Source organism: Metopolophium dirhodum, chromosome 6 (assembly GCF_019925205.1).
Source record: "Metopolophium dirhodum isolate CAU chromosome 6, ASM1992520v1, whole genome shotgun sequence".
Taxonomy (NCBI): domain Eukaryota; kingdom Metazoa; phylum Arthropoda; class Insecta; order Hemiptera; family Aphididae; genus Metopolophium; species Metopolophium dirhodum.
In genome coordinates, this window is record NC_083565.1 from 27,952,465 (window position 1) to 27,972,043 (window position 19,579).

Genomic DNA, 19,579 nt, shown 5'->3' on the forward strand with positions numbered 1-19,579 from the left:
TGTGAGAGTTAATTTACTAAATTATTATACATAATGCTTTCAAAGTGTTACAATTAACAAATAATAATTATTAATTATTAATTAATATATGGATTTTAAATACAATTCATAATATGTTGATATTGAGGTTAATATTAGTATTCATATTAACTATGTGTTACCAAAATGCATATATTTTGATTACCTTTTTATAAGCATTTATTACTCAGTTGTACCTATCACCATTGATTTTATAATATATTCATAGTATTTATAGTATATTATAAAATCAATGCTATATTACCTATATATTATTATATATTATTAACAGAGATTCTGGGGATAGAAACATATCTATATGCTAAATGGTTGATAGATTTATATGGTTCTCCTAGATCAGTGCTTATTTTCTTTAGACTTTAAGCGTTTATGGAAAAAGATTAAATGCTTAAATTTTAGTACTATTATTAATATTTTTCAAAAGTTTATTAAAACATTAATTTACTATACATTTTAATAATTTATCTGTGTGAAATAGTACATGTAATTTTAGTATATATCTAATCTAGAAAAAACAATTAATAATTTAGATTAAAGGAACCTTGACAGTTTTACATTAAATTTAGGGAGCCTCTTGACAAAAAAAATTTGAGAAGCACTGTCCTAGATTATACTCTAAAATATCTAAATATATATAGCTAGCAGTCTCGGTAAACGATCATGTTTGTAATGTTGCATTTCAATTTAAAAACTTCATATACATTTTCCACTGTTTATTTTTCTAACATAATTTGTAGTTATTGAAGAAAAATATAAACAACATTCTTGACAAAGGTTGGTTGCTCAATACACTGTCAAATATTAACCAAATATATCATAACGCATTTTGTCAAAACAAGAATAATATTCACTTGCAAAAGAAAAAAATTAGCAAGTTGCTAAAAACAAGAAAACCATAAAAACTAAACAATTTTTCAAAATTAGTTTGAAGTTTATAAGATAACTATTATTGAATAATATTATAATATAAATAATATACCTAATCATATAATAAAATATGCAAAATATTTTAAACATGTTTTAAAGTTTTTTATGAGCACTAGAAAATAATACTCCACTCTACCAGACTACTATTAAAATTAGAAGCAGAATCATAATAGTTTTAATTTAATTCAAAGATTTCAATAAGGTTGCAAATATCCCAAGAAGTGACTAAATTATACATCATAATATTTCATAATTGATGTCTACTTGATAAAAGAATATTTAAAACAACAATGCAAATGTAAATTATAATTACAGGCTTCAATTATTATAAATTATAATATATATTAGATGACAACACCAAAAAAATAACATTTTAATTCATTGTTATAAGGCAGTTTGCATTTAACAGTATGAAAAAAAAGGCCTTCATAGAACAGGGAGCGCGTTTTGGTGTCTATAGAACTGTGGTAATATTTTCAATCAAGAGTGTATACGTATAGTGGTTCAGAGTGACGACACCTTATCAATACACCTTGATGTTAATCAAGAAAAAAAAATGTAAATGTTAATTAATCTGTTAATATATTGTAAATAATTATATACATTTCCATTTGTGAAACACTATTAAACACTCTGCCATCCCATCATACAAACAACTGTGGAATACCAAAAGAAAAACGTGACAATATACTTTCAAATTTGAATCAAATTCTACCAAACAATAGAAAACAATTTTGGGAAAATATAACGATATGTGATTAACTGAATTAATTAATTAAATTTTAATTTATATTATTAGGTAAATAGATATTAATTTTTATTATTTAGATTTTAAGCTAAAGACATTGTAAACATTTACTAATTGACGTGTTATTAATTATAACTAGAAATTAATATAGATAATATACGGCGTTATTTCTTTAACCGTTAGTGATCAGTACATTTTGATATGCTAGGTAAAAAAGCCGTAATCAGAATTTCGGCATTTTTGCCAAGTAAAAAATTCTGAATAATTAATAGCTTACTTAGTATAAATATCAAAACAATGATATCTTGGTGGAAGAAAAATTTAAAATAAAATTGAATAGTTATATTGCATTCATCAGGTATATTTCCATAAGAAATTATGTATTTTACTTTGAAAAATATTATATTTATGAAAATAAAACTATCAAAAACTACTAAACATAAAATGTCATTTTTCTCAAAATGGCATGGAGGGAAATCACGGCGTTTTGTCTTAGGGCGGCGGTATACGACGTTTGATGATAATGTGTTTGATGTCGATGTAGACCCTGTATGTGGTGAAAAGGGTTTGATTTGGTTTTTTGATTGAAGTATGATTTGGAATATAAGATTGGATAATTTAATGAATTTAGGTTTTGTTGATCGATCGGTTATTCTTAGTCTTACCTTTATTATTATTTATTATCTAGCTCTCTACTTCCTACACATTATATTCTTTTGTAAATAGTAGCTACCTACTAGTACCTAAGTAATGTTAGGTTAGGTCTCTATACATTTTCAAATAATATTTAAATATCTCCGTCAAATTTACTATTCTAATATTTAAGTAAATGTATTTTAAATATATATCACATGATCATTTCTATCAAAGCTAAAAAAATACAAACAATTTTACTTGCACTCATCTTTATTTGAATGCATAAAAATAAGAACAGAATTACATTATTTTTCAATAGTAAAATTACAAAAGTTTTGAGCAGGCTTGTTAATGAATATTTATTTTTAAATGTATAATACTATAATATTAAAAAGGTAATTTGAGTGTCATTTGTCATTTTTAAATTTTATGAATTTTTTTTGCTACAAGAGCGTTTGCCTAATGATTGCATATTATCTAGAGATTGTTGAACAACTAATAGATCGGATGTTACTCTATTACGTATTTTAGCTTTGACTTCAATCTTATCCATACTTTTGGATTTATTTGATGTTTTTATATTAAAGTGTTTCAAATGTTTTAACTTGTTTTTTTCATCAGATTTACTATTTTCAAGTTCGTCATTTGTACTCATAGATCTTCTAGTACATGAACCATCATCTGACCCAACTTCATTTGTTTTAGCTGGAGAGCTTTGTAATAATGTTGAAGGAATTATCTCATTGAGATCTTCCTTGGAATCTACAGAAGACATAGAATTGGACTTAGATCTTGTTGTACCACTCCAATATAATAATTTCCTCTCATTAATTTCATCATTTAAACCTTTTGAAATAATATTAATTAATATAAATCAAGACACTACAATTTAAAAATCAATACAATTTACTTACATTCTTTATTTAGATTTTTAATTTTTTCTCCTTCTTCATCAATCAACTGGTCAAAATCTTCTGGTAAAACAAAGTCCTTCTCACTAGTATCAAAATGTATACTTTCTATACAATCCTAAAAATAAAAAAAAAGATTAGACTCACATTATGTAGAAAGGTAAATCATTATCAATAAGGTTATTTATTATTTACAGCAGCTCTAATATCCCATTTAGTTGACATATAATTCCATAGAACTTTAATTGGTATATTAAGTTTTAATTCTTTATACATTTTTTTTTTTAGTAGAAGCATACTCAAGTGTTTGTTAATTCCTGAAACCAAATACAATATTTTATTTATTATGAATATAATGTGTGTATTTATATGCATTATAATTGTACAGTAGAACCTTAATCATCTGAACTAATAGGGCACCTAATTCAGAAGACAGAATTTATTTAATACTATATAATATATACATGCAAACCCAAAAGTTCCTAAATTTTACAAACATTTTGGTGCGAAAAATTCCTATTCCTATACACTTATAGGATTCTCAAAATCAATATATTTGAATTTCATAGTTTAAGACATTTTAAGCTGTATTTTAAACTCATAAATTTAAACGAAATATAAATTGTATAAACTTGACGACTTTTTATTAATATTATTTGTATGTAATATTGTTTTTGAGAACTCTTTGAAAGCTCTCCACCACAGGAGGGTTGCAAACGTATTATTTAAATATCTTCAATTTTGTTTTTATTGTAATCGATATATTAAATACTGTAAGATATTATGTTGTATGTACAAAAAGAAATTATTTGGTAAAATAATTTATTATTATTATTATTATTATTATTATATAGGGCTCGGATTTGAAGGCAAATGCATTTGTTTTTTATACAACAATATAGAAATATAATTTTTGAACTAAAATGTGTTTCATTTAGTTTGTTAGATAATGGGTAAACATTTTTTGTCTTTTTTTGACCTATTAATGCCCTTTGCTTTTTTCTCTTTTGTAATTTGTATGTGTTTAAAATATATCAATTGACCTGACATTTTTTTATATTAATATTAATGGAACAAATTGGTAAGAGGTTGTGAAGACCTATGTAAAAACCTATGTTATGTTTGAAATTAGTTTCAATGGAATTTATTATCATATATTTGTTATGGCAAGTTAATTTATCGTTTTTTATAGATGGTATTTAATTTTTTTTTCATATAAACTTCTTAAATGAACTGAAATTTATTTAATTTTTTAGTAAATTTTGTAATTGCTTTTTAGTATGACTTAAATGCTTTTTTTCACCTTTTTTCAGATTTTAAATACTTTTTTATTGATATATCTGAAACTTAATAATATAGTATAATAGAATGTGTATACTAAATACAAAATATAATTAAAATAAATATATAACATTTTTATTTATACATTTGGTAAGATAATTAATTTACCTAAACAATTTATAATAGAAATATTCATTATTAGTTATTAGTGAATAATATAATATAAAATTAATAATGAATTGATTTAAGTAACATGACCTGAATAATACAACCATGATGCATATAAACAAAAGAAAAGGGTGAACAGCGGTGCATTGAACTTACCACTAGGCTTCAGACCCGCCATGTTTCGTAGCAAACATTTCTCAAGTCTTAAAGTCCATTTGAATGTTTCAATTGGCTTACAGCCAATGAGATTGTTGTTGCCCGTCTCTGAACAATTAGTCATGTCTGATGTGGATGGTGATTGATTTGACATGACTTTAAAAATGAGAGTTATGTGATAATAGTGGTGGATGTGGTCAAACGATTCGATTACACTGAAAAAAATTAAGACAGTATTATAATATAATATATGATTTACCCAACTACTATATAGAACACTATATCATATCAGCATGTCCATGGTCGGACGGCGGACACTTACATACAACACTATAGTCACAATGCGTCGTTTGAATCATTGTTTATGAAAAATAATAATTGTCGGTCACACAACAATAACTTGGGTGTCGTTTCGTCAAAGTTGGAGTGATCAGACCGTTATTTCTGTCCGCTTGGGAGCACAGGCAGTCCCTAACTATTATTATTTTCATAAAAACTATAATAATAATAGCAGGGGATATAATATATAAATATATTGTTATTGTACCGCCCTGTTAACACCACAAACTTTGCACATGTTACATTGATATTGCCAATATGGCCGAATTACCCAGTACCCATAATTATTTTTGGTACAAGTTACAACTGTAAATATTAATTTGTGTTTAGCATTAAACCTTGTTGTTAAATTTATGTCAAAACATGATAGCAGGAATACTCACCTTGGCCGTTTTAGCTATCATCTACCGTCACCGTCTGAGTGCATTGACCGATGCCCGACAGCGTACTAAGTACTATACATTATGATCCAGCCAACAGTGTGAGAGTGAGTTGCATAAACGTTAATTAATTAGTTAATGTATCGTTAATAGTAAAATGTATAATACAGAAATGTGTTCTCTAAATATACTGTCTGTTGCATAAACGATTTTTATCGATCCGAAATACGAAATAGAATGCCATCTATTGGTTCGATAATTATTAATAAAAAGAACTCAATCGAATGATATTAATGAAATGACGAAGTGACGATAATATTATTGTCATAAATTCATACGACGCTTCTTATAATGTTATCCACGTTTCATATTTATGACGATAACAAATAACGACTTCGTCTTATCATTTATTGCATATACCATAGCCAAGGTGGAGATATATATATATATATATATATATATATATCCACCTTGACCATAGCAACAAATAGTCTTATAACGAATATGTGATAAGAATTAAGAACGGTTCAAAACAAACCGTCATCACGGTTCACCCCGTTTAAATTACACAGGCAAGAAATAATTTAAACCAGATGTTCATTTTTAATATATTTATGTTCAATTCTCAGCCTAATAACCATTCTTCATTTATATTATACTTGTTTTTTTCAAATTTTAATTCAAAACCTTGAATATTGGTGTATTTATCCGTGAGAAAATCGAATTTTATAAAAGTAAATATTGAAGCAGAATAATCTTGCGTATAGACTACCAGCTACTACTTCAATAAATAAAAGTTAAGTGTACCCAATATGTCCCATAATTGTTTTAATTTTATTAAAATAAATTATTTATTGTCTTTGATAAAATGAGTTTAAATTTTTTAATTGTTGTTGAGGCTGTAAGAAGTGTGTAATTATTTCTTAACCTAATCCATAATTTAGGAATTGATGCATTGTTGAAGGTTCTAGATTTTAACTTTTGTTACTTTCTTCTTAAAAACTTTCAACTTCGTGAAAAAAAATTTGTGTAAATACCTGATTAAACAGAGGTTTATTTTTTTCTTGTAATTTAAAAATATGACTTCGCATACCATAATCAAGTTTTCTTTTGTAATTCATTTTATTGATGACAAAAAGATTTTCTCGAAGGGAGAAAATTAATTTGAAAGTGGTCATGTGGTATGCTTTAATTATTTATCTGATGTTGGAATCTTAAGTGTCCAAGTTCATGCTAGCATGAAAAACAAACTGTATGATGTTAAGGTAGGTATTCTATATGAACATAATATGTTTAATTTTGATCTATTATATATTATAAATACTTACTCTTATTCATAAACAGATATTCTTCAAAGATATTGATTATGCTACTTGTACTTGTCCAACTGGTCGTACTAATTGTCATCATATGGTATCTCTGCTTCTTCATGGACACACGAATATATCTGTGACAGACGTTTCGTGTAGTTGGTCGAAAAAAAGTATTAAAAATAGTGAAGATATTCAGACTATTGATGAAATGTATCCAAATGATTTTAAAGCTATTGTAAAGGAATTGGTCTTTCGCATTAATATAATATATGTATAGGTAATCTAGGCACGTGTTAGTATATAATTGCTACTCGAGGCACAGCGTTTATCCTTGAGATATGACTTCGTACCTGTGAAATATTATATTCCATATAAGGAACATTTCGGCAAACCAATTAAAAATACACATTTGCAAACTAATCAAGATGAGCGGGCACAACATAATTGTCATTACGAGAAGGCAGTTTCACTGACTGTGAGAATATCTACTTTATAACGACCACACCTAAAAGATGCGCGCCGATTCTGTCTAAGGAGCTGGCATCGTATATAGGAGGGCCAGGAACACAGCATAATCAGATGTACCAGAGCCGTTAATAAAAAGTGCTACTTCACTACTTGGCCATATTCTGCACGACGAACGACGATATTACACATTTATTTTGTTCTAATAAACAACATTGCATTTACTGTTCATAATACTGGCGCAGTCAGTATGATTTCTTTCAAAGGAGGCAACCGTCAAAGGCTACCGTTGACAAGGAAGATCTGCAGTATTCCTTGCCAACAACTCTGAAGAAGAACCAAACACAAACATATCAATGTTGCAGCACCATTACATCCGAAAAGAATGTCAGCATCAAGAATCACCGCATTATTGTAAATAAATAATTATTTAAAATTTGTACACAAATGTATACTACATAAATTAAAAGAACATAAGAATTATTTAAGTAGTCGTGTATAAAGTATAATGGTGTAAAACGTGTTATTGTATTGAATTATTATAAAAGGCATTTGTTATATTGAAGTCATATTGAGAATTTATAAAGAATATTATTATTGAGGGCATTCTATTATATTGAAGTTTATTATATTGAATTTATTAAGGGCATATTATATTTTACGAGAAGTTATATTGAGATTTATTATTTAGAAGTTATATGGAGAATTTATTTATGAGGATTATGTAAGCATATCATATTGAAGTTATTATTATTAAAAGTGCATATTATGAAGTTATTGTGAATTATTATGAGATTACTATTAAAGGCACATTATTGAGATTATATTATTTAAAATTAAAAACGTATTAAATGAGTTGTGGAGGCATTTCATGGACAAAGAAGGTACCCTTGAACGTAGCTAATTCATTGTATACAACACGTGTAGATTTAAGAAACTGATTAAAAGGCCATGCCGATTAGAAGTCCCTAGTCAAGTAAAAGCCGAGCCCAGATAAAAGAAAAAGATATAGAAAAATTAATTAGTTGTAAATTACGAAAAGTTTTGAGTATTGAAAATAAAATAACGAATTAAAATGGCAGTAGCCATAACATTTGAGGACGCTTATAAATTGATACCTTTGTACACAAACGAAGATGATATTTTTCCGTTTATAAATGTATGTCATATGGTAATAAATCTGGTAGAAGAAAAATTTGTATCAACGTTAGTTGGATTTAATTGAAATAATAATAATTTAAAGCGATCGAGCAGTAAAACAGGATTAAATAGTTAGCATAAATTTCCAAAAATTAAAAGATATAATTTTGATCTACAATATAATGGCTATGACAATGTTGATAGACCACCAGAATATTAAATTAAATCAAAAAGACAAACCGAAAATCATATAATAATAAATAATAAATAAATATATAATAGTTTAAAATTTAGAAGGAAGAATTTACACGGAATAAAACAAAATATTAAATCATTATTAGAATTTATATTACTCTGTGCATTTAAAGTTATAATATTATAGGTATATACATCATAAGCGAACGAACATTGTAAGATATAAAAATGCACTAGTACCTATATATAAATATAAAATCGTAGGCATAAATTATAAAAATATTGTAAGACGGCATACTAAGACACGAGTTTCTATAAAAAAATTATTAACAGATATAACAAATAGTTAAGTAATTATTTAAAACGCTGAAAGTGGAAAAATAAAAAAAACACGTGACCTAGCACGTGACACCTATATTCGAAAACATGTAGAGAAAAAACCAATCCCGCGAACTTAAATATTAAGTTCACGATATAAAATTGTTCTACATATAATAATTGCTAGTATAATAGTCAAAATTAAAAAAAATATTTACTCACGAGAAACGTATTGCGATATTCACCGTCAAAAAGGATACAATATTTAGTATAAATCATTAACGAGTTAAAAAGTTAAAGTTAAGTTAAAAAGTTAATTTCATTTTAACTTTTTAACTAACTAGTTACTATTGGCTTTTCATTAACTTAACTGTTAACTCACTAAATTTCTTTTTTAATTAATGAGTTAATTTTTCACTTTAAGAAGTAAGTTAAGTTGATTTATTTTGTTTTTAATTTTATAAAATTTCACTATTTCAGTCTATTTTGTTTTCATGTCAAAAATATGTATCGTAAATTGTTTGAAGTTAAAAATTTATATCATTCGAATCTAACTTATATGGAAATACTGTATGAAGTATAAACACTATATCCTGTAATTTAGTTTTGGGTTGGAAACAAATTAAGGACGCTAGCGTTGTATACACAAATTAACTTTTTTTTAACTTAATAAAAAGTTAACAAAAAGTGTAGGTATATTAACTTTTAACTTAACCGAGTTAACCTATAGTTAAATTAACTTTTAACTTTTAACTTTTTGTTATTGGTGCATATTAACTTAACTTAACTGAGTCAAAAAAAATCATTAACTTGCCCAGTCTTGGTATAAATGTTAGATAATATAATATTGTAAATGAGAAAAAATAAGTGTTTAAACGAAGACGAGTTAATAATAATAAAATGAATCTTAGAAACGCGAATATGTATAACTAATTAATATGTAATTTGGAATACTGTATTAAATCGACCAAAAGAGTGAAATCCGAATTAAATTCCCAAGGCCAACTTCTAAAAAGAATATAAAAACAATTTTAAGTTATGACAAGAAAATTTGAAAAAAATATACAGCGCGATCGTAAAACCAGTATTTTAAAGACAGTAAATTTACATGAAGTAACAAAATCAAAATCATTCAATACATTAAAAAAAACATTTTATGTTTTGAACCAATACTTAATATCCGAATTCTACAAGACTTTCATATTAACTACGGACGCAATTAATAAGCAATTGCATTGTTTCGTAACACGAACAGTGAATGAGAGTGAAATAACTATTCTATATCTGAGTTAGAATGTCTAGCGATAAATTTTGGTGTAAACAGTTCATACAAAATTATGGAAGGAAAATTATAATACTTAAATGTTAGTTAACCTGGCTTTCAATTAAAAGTAATTAATTTAACCTTTTTTAACAAAAACATTTAAAATATTTAAAAATTGTACAGAGAAGTTTAAATAAAAATGCATGGGATGAAGCAATAGATGTTACATAACCATTTAACTAAAGCCTGGTACAGCTGATTTGATTATTATTTTTATTAATCTATATAAGATTTAAAGGGTACCTATGGTTAGATTTAAAAAATTAGAAATGTGCTATTTAAAAATTTTAAATTTGATAATAATTAAATTATGGTAGTTGTTACTTGTTCGTTGTGCGGTAGATTGCATATTGCACGAATGCCGTTCAATACCAATGAAATAAATCTAAACTCTAATTATGAACATTTTTTTTTTAACAAAATATGAGGTCTATAAATTAATAGTACGTTTGGACAATTTTTATTACCTGAGTGATAAGTACTTAGATAATGTAAATCTGCAATAAATGGTCTACTCTCAGTAAACCTAATACTATAGTACCACCATTAATTGTTATAAAATATCATTACTAAATAATGCTAGCACAACATTCATTGTAAGACCCTTCCTAACATTTGGATTCAAACACATATTATCTTTACATACCACATGGGTACATTATAGTTTCGGAATTATGAAGAGGGGGTTATGGGGATATATCCCCCCCCAGAGGCTTTTTTTTATAGAATTATCATAATTAAATTCCCGTAAGCACTTGGCTTTAAAAGATTTTAAGATAAGAAATATTTTAAAATGAGAAATAAGAATTCATGGATATTATCATAGTTGAGATTATTTTTATTTTACTAGTAATTATAAAACTACGATAGCTCAACAGTTACAACATATGACAAGACAATTATTGTTCTTACAGCTCACGGACTAAGATAAAATGGACTGTTGACGACATGGTCTGTGGGGGTCGGGGGACGGCCTCGAAAAGTTGTTCGTTACCTTTTGTACATACATTCGTAGCAGCTTAAAGCAGCTTGAATGGACTAACGATGTTATCAGTACATCGGGGCATTAAGTTAAACCCCGATGACGTACTGGATATTTTGGAGAAAAAAACAAAAAGGAAAATCGACTTGATATTATAATAATTTATTAAAAATACATTTAATCTTATTTAATTGTTTACTTTACTGTCTTTGAAAACCATTATTTACCTCATTTAATTTATAATAATAAATTAATATAATATTATGATATATGAGATTTAATTGTCAAGGGGGTTGCGGGAGCTTAGCCCCCCCACTAGAACGATAATATAAATGTATATCCCATCCTAGAACCAATTCCAAATTACGCCACTGGTACATTATCAGGTACCTGAAGGCATTTTTGTAAAACCACAGGATTTTTGTTCAACAAAGCTATAGCTTTGTTAATTTAAAAAACTTCGTATTAATAGTATAGTGTACAAGTGTTTCAATATTTTCCATAGATTACTGGATGGGACCATAGAACAATGGGACTAATGTATCTACATTTTTGTGATAAGAAAACGGGGCGCTACTACTTCTACGATAATCCACTACCACGATAAAATAATATGACTGATACAAAATAACAAGAATTGGTTTATAAGCACACATTTTAATGATAACGGGAATATCTATCGTTATTACCATAATTTTCAATCATTTTTGTACCAACATTTTATTTTTTATTTCGTTTTAATTTTGTCTTCTTTTGTTTCATTGATGTAGTAATATATATTTATATATTTATATATTGTATTGTTTGTAAATAGCAAAACTGCCTATTACATGTTGAATTCGAAATCTGCATTCAATATCTGCCATGTGAATTACAAGACTCCTGACACGATGATGTCTTCAAAGAGGTAAATACTGAAATATCAAACGTTGGTTTCCCAACCGTTAGTTAATACATGATTTTTATTTTTATTGTAGTGAATTGAAAAAACTGTCTGAAGAAAGCTTGACCAGGCAGCCAGAAGAAGTGTTTGACATAATTTGTAAACTTGGAGAAGGGTAATATGGTTATGATTTTTTATGAAGACTACCTCCTAACTTCTGTTTGTTCTCAGATCCTATGGAAGTGTATTTAAAGCAATACACAAGGAATCTGGTCAAGTACTTGCTATTAAGCAAGTATTGGTTGACACCGATCTTCAAGAAATTACAAAAGAAATATCCATTATGCAACAATGTGACAGCCCCTATGTAGTTAAATACTATGGTTCATATATTAAGAATACTGATTTATGGGTAATTCATTTTTTTTTATTATTTACCTAAAGCCGCATTCCCACGACTGGTGTACTTGGCCAATATTTGGTACTGGTGGTTACTTGCCATGCCATCGGATCGGCATACTTGTACAATTATTTGTCATTGGTGCCGTTCCTGATGATTGTCGGTAAATGTGTCACAAGTCAAAGGAACAGCCAATATACTTGTACCACTGATCACACGACTGGTTCGTGTAGACCAGTAAAAACAGTAGCATGATAATGTTATAGTAGGTATTAATAATTCAAATAATATAATATTTTTTCATTGTACATTAATGTATTAACAATTGTTAGAATTTTTTTTTGTTTATATAGTTGACAATGTTTATATTATGCCCAATTTACATGTTTGAGATTCGATTAGCATTTTTTGTTAGAATTGTATGTAGGTACTACTTATTTTATATGACCTATGTATACTTACTTACGTTTTATTATAAATGGGTACAATGTATTATACGCAAATAATATATGATAGGTAATATACAAATTAAATGAATAAAAAATAATAACTTTTTTTTGGTATCATAGTATAGGTACCTAACTAACCACCTGCGTACCAACTAGGAATAATCTGTACTTCTTCATATTTGATATCAAATAACCCATTTGGTGAAATTTTGAAGAAGAAGTTTGACTTCTTCTTAAAAAATTATGTAATAATAATTATTACATTTTCGGGTTAGGTTTTCTCATCACACAAGAAATTATTCCAAACGTATTCCGAACCGGAAATAATTATAGAATAAAAAAAAACTAAAAATTAAAGAAATATAATAAAAAAAAATTGTTAAATTTATTATTTAATAAAATATACAATAATATGTTTATTTTTCATCTCAGTGGGTTTCTTATAGGCTATAACCAAAAAGTATATACTAAAATAAAATTAGTTAAAAAATTTAAGGTTTTAAAATAAGATTTAAAAATATTATGATGGAACATTTTTTAAATAATTTTTTGAAACAAAAATGTTATTTAACAGAATTAGTATTCTTAAGGCACAATTACTTCTAGTTTTTAAATGACCATATATTTTTAGATTCTGAGCGAAGCGATGAATGTAATGATTTTATGATGATGTGTGGGTAGTTTTTAAAAAATATATTTCTTGTCTGTATACATGATAAGTGATCAAAATAATGCTTCTGTTTTCAACTTCATTATCTTTTCCAGTATGAAAGTGAATCTAGTTGGTGAATTTGTGAGGTCAACATTTATAACCCCAAGCACCTATCTATTTTCCAAAAGCATTAGAATTAAAATTTTTTTAAAAAAATTATTTAATTTTTCATAGATAAAAAAGAGTTATTTTTTACTAGATTTTCATTTAGCGAGGTAGATTTCCGAAACTGGAGAACGGATTTTGTTGTTAGGGGTCTTGTTGAATTCACATTGGCTAGGAGAAGTGCAGTGAAGATTTTCCAAACTTTATCTCCAATTGTTAGTTCACTACAAAGCTGTAAAGCTGAAAAACATCAAAAAACGCCCAATAAAATTTGTTTTAATTTTTTTTTATGTTCTATAGTGAATTAACTACTAAAGATAAACTTCTGAAAATCTTCATTACACTTCTCCTAACTAATGTGAATCTAATAAGACCCCAAACAACAAAATCCGCTGATCTTAAATCTGATCCGAAATCTGGTTTTGGAGATCTATCTCACTAAATGAAAATAAAAATTATTTTTTGTGGGGCTGTTCACACTGACATTTTTCTGGATTCAAAATGTTATACCGCTCGGGTGTGATTTTCTAAAAATTAAAAATCAAGAAAGTTTACATGCCGATTCCCGACTTGGCAAGCGTTTTTTATATGCGTCTGAAGTTCAAATTTTGTCAAAATTCGTAAAAATCAAATAAATATACTAATCATTTTGAGTTAAAAATTCATAAAAAAAATATTTATAAGCATTTAAATTTCAAATGTTGAATTTATTTTTATAGCTTTAAGGATTGAAATTTAAAACAATAGGCCCACATATATAGTTCATTCTGTAACTAAAAAATCTAAAAAATATATAAACAGTTTTTTGATAGATATTTTAAGTTCAAATTTGGATGTAGTTACTAATATTACTAATAATATAAGTACCTATTTAATTTAAATACTTAGTAGTATACTGTAGGTACAATGTATTATTGTAGATCCGTAGATCGTAGTACCTACTCACATGCACGAATAAGAGTAAATCATCTATGCAAAATAGCTTATATTTGTATGGTTGCTATAATGCTGTTATAATGTTTAAGTATTAAATGGAGATGGACATATGTTGTAAATAATTAAGAACAAAATATAAGTATAAGTTAATTAATTAATAGTATTTATGTAAAATATAGGTGAATGAAAACTGTAAGCAGTTTCAACTTATAATATACTTAGATAGTACAACTTTTTTTGAGTAAGGAATAAATAAATACCTATTTGGCTATTTAATATTCTATTACATATCTAGGTAGATATATAGATATAAAACATAACAAAGTTACTTGTTACAAATTTGATGTAGTATCATCATCCACCACCTTCTCTTCTTTGGACTTCTGACATTTTTTTAATATTTACCTCACATAACAATAAATGCGAAGAACAAACTAGTGTTATGTCGTTGTCACTTATCATGAGCGCTCGACTTAACAAAATTAAAGTAGGAGGACTGTTTACTTTTCAAAAAAGAAAGACCCCATCACATGTTAAACGTTATTGCCCCCACACACCCCTAATACCCTTTTTAAATCATGAAAAATATTTATAAATTATCATTTAAAAAAAAAAAAAAATACAAGTTAATATAAGACTTAGGTAATATTACTCTATATACTATTTTATAGTATAGTATAAATAATAAAAAACTCAAAAGAATAATAAAAGTAAATTAATTAATAGTTTATAGTTTACTAATAATTAGTTAATATTAACTAATTTATAGATCCGTATTCCGTAGTCATGAAATAATCCATATTCGATATTTTATAAGATAAATTCTGATTGTATCTTGCGCATTTTGATAAATATGCAGAATAATGAAGTGTCCTGAAGTCCCCTACGTTCCCCTAAAAAATAATAGTAGGAGTAAGCTAACATTTCTGAAAAATTAGTTGGGATTCTCCATCCCCCTACGTACCCTGACCCCCCCCCCAAACTCGAGAACTACTTATCATGGTCCCGATAAATTATTGATTAAATTTAAATTTAAATAATTAGCTATTTAGTAGGTAAGTCTTTACCATACAACGATTATGACTACAAATTTCTAACTTAAAATTAAAAAAAACATAAAAGTAAAAATATTATAAAAAATAATATATTAAATTATTATTAAAATGTGGCCCCCACCACCAATATTTGCTATAACAGCCAGCTGTGGGAACAGTGTACTTGGCTACTTGTACAAGTGCTCAAGTATTGGCCTACTTGTTAAGTACACCAGTTGTGTGAACACCGTAATAGTGCACTGGTCAAATGTACAATTATTGGTGTATTTGACAAGTACACCAGTCGTGGAAATCCGGCTTAATACTATATATTTTTTCTGAAATGTTGACTGTTTTGTAAAGATTGTTATGGAATATTGTGGTGCTGGTTCAGTATCTGACATCATGAAATTAAGAAAACAGACACTGTCAGAAGACGAAATAGCTACTATATTGTCAGACACACTTAAAGGACTAGAGTACTTACATTCAAGGAGAAAAATACATAGAGATATTAAATCTGGAAATATATTGTTAAACTCTGAAGGACATGCTAAACTAGCTGATTTTGGGGTTGCTGAACAGCTGACTGTACGTGCCTATTAAATGTATATAGGCGTTAAACATTAAATAGTGTATGTATTATTATTATTTAGGATACAATGAGCAAAAGAAAGACTCTAATAGGAACTCCATTTTGGATGGCACCTGAAGTAATCTCTGAAATAGGATACGATTGTGTTGCTGATATATGGAGCTTAGGTATATTAATTATTAGTTCATAAAAATAACTCAAATTGAGTATTTGAATAAAGAATAATTTATTTCAATTACAATGAGTTATATTATAATATATTAGGAATAACTGCATTAGAAATGGCTGAAGGCAGACCTCCATACAGTGATATACACCCAATGCGCGCTATATTCATGATACGAACTAAACCACCGCCTACGTTTCGAGAACCAGATAAGTGGTCCCCAGAATTTATCGATTTTGTCAGTCAATGTCTAATCAAAAACCCAGAGGAACGAGCAACAGCCACAAAAATGTTAGATCATGAATTTATTGGTAAGAAGATAATACATATTTATTATTTAATTTACAATTTTATAATCAATATAGTGTTTCATTTCTGATAATTTGATTTTTTCTTGTTAAAAATTAGGTAACCCAATGCCACCAGAAATTTTAAGTCAAATGATCACTAAAACAAAAGAAATTCAAGAGAATCAAACTCTCTGTTCTTATACATCTTGTTTAGTCAAATCAGCTGAATCCAAAGATCAAAAATTTAAAGTATTTGCCTTGGATGAGTAAATTTTGTAATTAAGTGGATATATATTTTAATTTATTTGTCTACTTAGGAAGAAGATATTGACAGTCGTACAATGATAGTAGATGATAGTACCCTTGTACCGGATAAATCAAAAGAGACAAGTTTAAAATGTAATTCATTAGTAGAAGAATTGAGAACAATGATAATTAATAGTGATGGAGAAGGTGATTCCACATTGAAAAGTATGTGCATTAAATATATATGATTGAAAAGACTTAATTTTTTTTTTTATATAATCTTTTTGGTATTCTAGGACATGATACAGGACCTGAAAAATCGGGTAAACAATATAGACCCTTATTCTTAGATCATTTTGATAAAAAAGTTGCAGAAAAATCTAAAGTAATTATTAATAATTAGTATCTTTAATTTACATTAAATATTATACTTGTAGCTCCTATTTTTTACTCTATAGAATATTAATAGTTATTTATGGTATATTTTATATTAATATTTTTTCTATGATTAATTTAGAACGATAATTTTGATGTGGGAAACAAATTATTTGGTGATAGACCAGATTCTGCTCAAGATGGTTCTCAAGTAATGTAAATTATAAATTTCCATTTTGAAAATATATCTAATACCATTTTTTATAGATTGACGAATCTAAAAAAACTAAAACTTTAAATCAAATTCCTATGCCGCAAATAAATTGCAAACCTAATGGTAAACTACCAACAGCTCTTCATCAAAACCGATACTACACACCAAACGTTGATGGAAATTTTGATTTTGTAAGTTTTATTGATATGTTAATAATAATTTAGAGATCTTATTTTAAAAATTGTATTGAACTCGCGAATTTAATTAATATTATTATATATAATATATTCTTCTGGTTAAATATTATAGTTAATGTTATATTACAAACCGTCATAAGAGATAATGAGACAGTGTCTACCATCATTTATATTTGATGAATTATTAAATTAAAAAATGACAAATCTAGCACAAATGTCAATTAATAATCATAATTTTTTTTAGCTTTTTAAGTAATTTCAGGCATTCTTATTTAATTTTTTTAATTTTTTTATTTTTTTTTTAGTTGAAGTTTTTAAGCTTTGATGACTTGCAACAAAGAATGTCCAATTTAGATTCTGAAATGGAACATGAAATTGATGAGCTACGACGTCGTTATCAAACAAAACGCCAACCAATACTAGATGCAAGGGATCAGAAGCGTAAACGACATCAAAACTTTTGAAATATTTAAAATTTGTACAGTTGCTGTGTTAATACCATAGTTAGGTTATGGTAGATTTTCCCCAATTAAGGTGCTATATGTATAATATGTAGCCTGTCAGTAATAGGGCATGTAATATTTATTAGACCGACTCCCTGATTAATTTTTGAAACATAGGTAATAAAACTGATAAATATTAATGTATAAATTATCATTATAATAGCCTTAACAAATATCTAAATCATTTATTCTGTTTTAAGTATTATTAAAGGTCAAGTTGTTTTAATCATCTGATAATATCGGGAACATAACATAACAAGTTTAGAAATCAAATATAATTTGACTTGAACCCTTGACTTGAGCCCTTTCACATCATGGCTGAAGACCTATTGCATGTAATTTTATAAGACATGCCCTTTGTCATTAAAATTAGTAAAAATTAGTGACTTAGGCCTTTTCTCATAAAAAATTCTGTATAACGACTTATTGCCATATGCATTCTACTTTATCTCGTAAAGCAAATCCCACATGGCATTTACAGTAATACCATTCAGCGCGGCTTGAAATTTCAGACAGAATTACTGTATAAACTAAAAATTTCCAAAATTGACTTAAGCCATTTCTCTTAAAACCGTCCAATTATGCCAGTATAGGATATAATATTATTATTGTTTATATAATTTAAATTTTTCCAATAATTTTTTGTCTTCCTTCATTTTTTCCTGATTTTTAAGTGACATCACCTTTTTTTAAAAAATAATATTAGACTTTGCCATTAAATTATAGTTTATCATGGAGATAGTATATATTTATTTTAGATTGATAAATAATACCTTGTATTTTTGGGCTTTTATAATATGTGGTTGTACTTTCTAGAAATCAAAACAATACAATATATTTTATCGATGTTTATATTAGAAGAACTTAATCTTTGTATGAATAAAATATGATAAGATTAATAAATCTAATAATTTACGGTTAAAAACAACACTACTTTATATTATATCATTTTTATATTGTTTATAATTATTATGGTAATATAATAAAAAAAATTACTAGATTCTAAATATATTTACAGATGATCAATGAGCATTATTATACAATATGAATGAGTCAGTGAAAAATATTCTATTCTTAAAGTTAAAAATATTATATAAGTTAGGAATTTATGTAGGTGATAACAATTTCTACAATGAACCTAAGGTTATTATT

General features: G+C 26.8%; 2 protein-coding genes across 2 annotated transcripts; one reads left to right on the plus strand and one right to left on the minus strand.

Annotated features, from left to right (window-relative positions):
* Window positions 1-2,702: 2,702 nt before the first annotated feature.
* Window positions 2,703-5,865, minus strand: LOC132947473 (MRG/MORF4L-binding protein-like). Its single transcript, XM_061017780.1, has 5 exons — window positions 5,589-5,865; window positions 4,867-5,081; window positions 3,457-3,578; window positions 3,265-3,379; window positions 2,703-3,196 (listed from the first exon to the last, which is right to left on the minus strand). Exons 2-5 carry the CDS (start codon window positions 5,018-5,020, stop codon window positions 2,778-2,780), a joined length of 810 nt encoding a protein of 269 aa, XP_060873763.1. The 5' UTR covers window positions 5,021-5,081; window positions 5,589-5,865; the 3' UTR covers window positions 2,703-2,777.
* A 6,213-nt stretch (window positions 5,866-12,078) lies between these two features.
* LOC132946831 (serine/threonine-protein kinase 3-like) lies at window positions 12,079-19,347 on the plus strand. The gene is made up of 12 exons (XM_061016922.1): window positions 12,079-12,229; window positions 12,300-12,380; window positions 12,437-12,617; window positions 16,205-16,432; window positions 16,498-16,603; window positions 16,701-16,913; window positions 17,011-17,141; window positions 17,210-17,363; window positions 17,435-17,523; window positions 17,656-17,724; window positions 17,781-17,918; window positions 18,230-19,347. The coding sequence occupies exons 1-12, from the start codon at window positions 12,153-12,155 to the stop codon at window positions 18,386-18,388; spliced, it is 1,626 nt and encodes a 541-aa protein (XP_060872905.1). The 5' UTR covers window positions 12,079-12,152; the 3' UTR covers window positions 18,389-19,347.
* Window positions 19,348-19,579: the final 232 nt, after the last annotated feature.

Coding starts and splice junctions, on each gene's coding strand:
- LOC132947473 (XM_061017780.1), bottom strand. CDS start 5,020: ATGTCAAATCAATCACCATCCACATCAGACATGACTAATTGTTCAGAG. Junction 3,579..4,866: donor GGCGGGTCTGAAGCCTAGTG/GTAAGTTCAATG, acceptor ATTTGGTTTCAG/GAATTAACAAACACTTGAGT. Junction 3,197..3,264: donor TAAAAATCTAAATAAAGAAT/GTAAGTAAATTG, acceptor TTATTTCAAAAG/GTTTAAATGATGAAATTAAT.
- LOC132946831 (XM_061016922.1), top strand. CDS start 12,153: ATGTTGAATTCGAAATCTGCATTCAATATCTGCCATGTGAATTACAAG. Junction 12,230..12,299: donor ACGATGATGTCTTCAAAGAG/GTAAATACTGAA, acceptor TTTTTATTGTAG/TGAATTGAAAAAACTGTCTG. Junction 16,914..17,010: donor GTTAGATCATGAATTTATTG/GTAAGAAGATAA, acceptor GTTAAAAATTAG/GTAACCCAATGCCACCAGAA.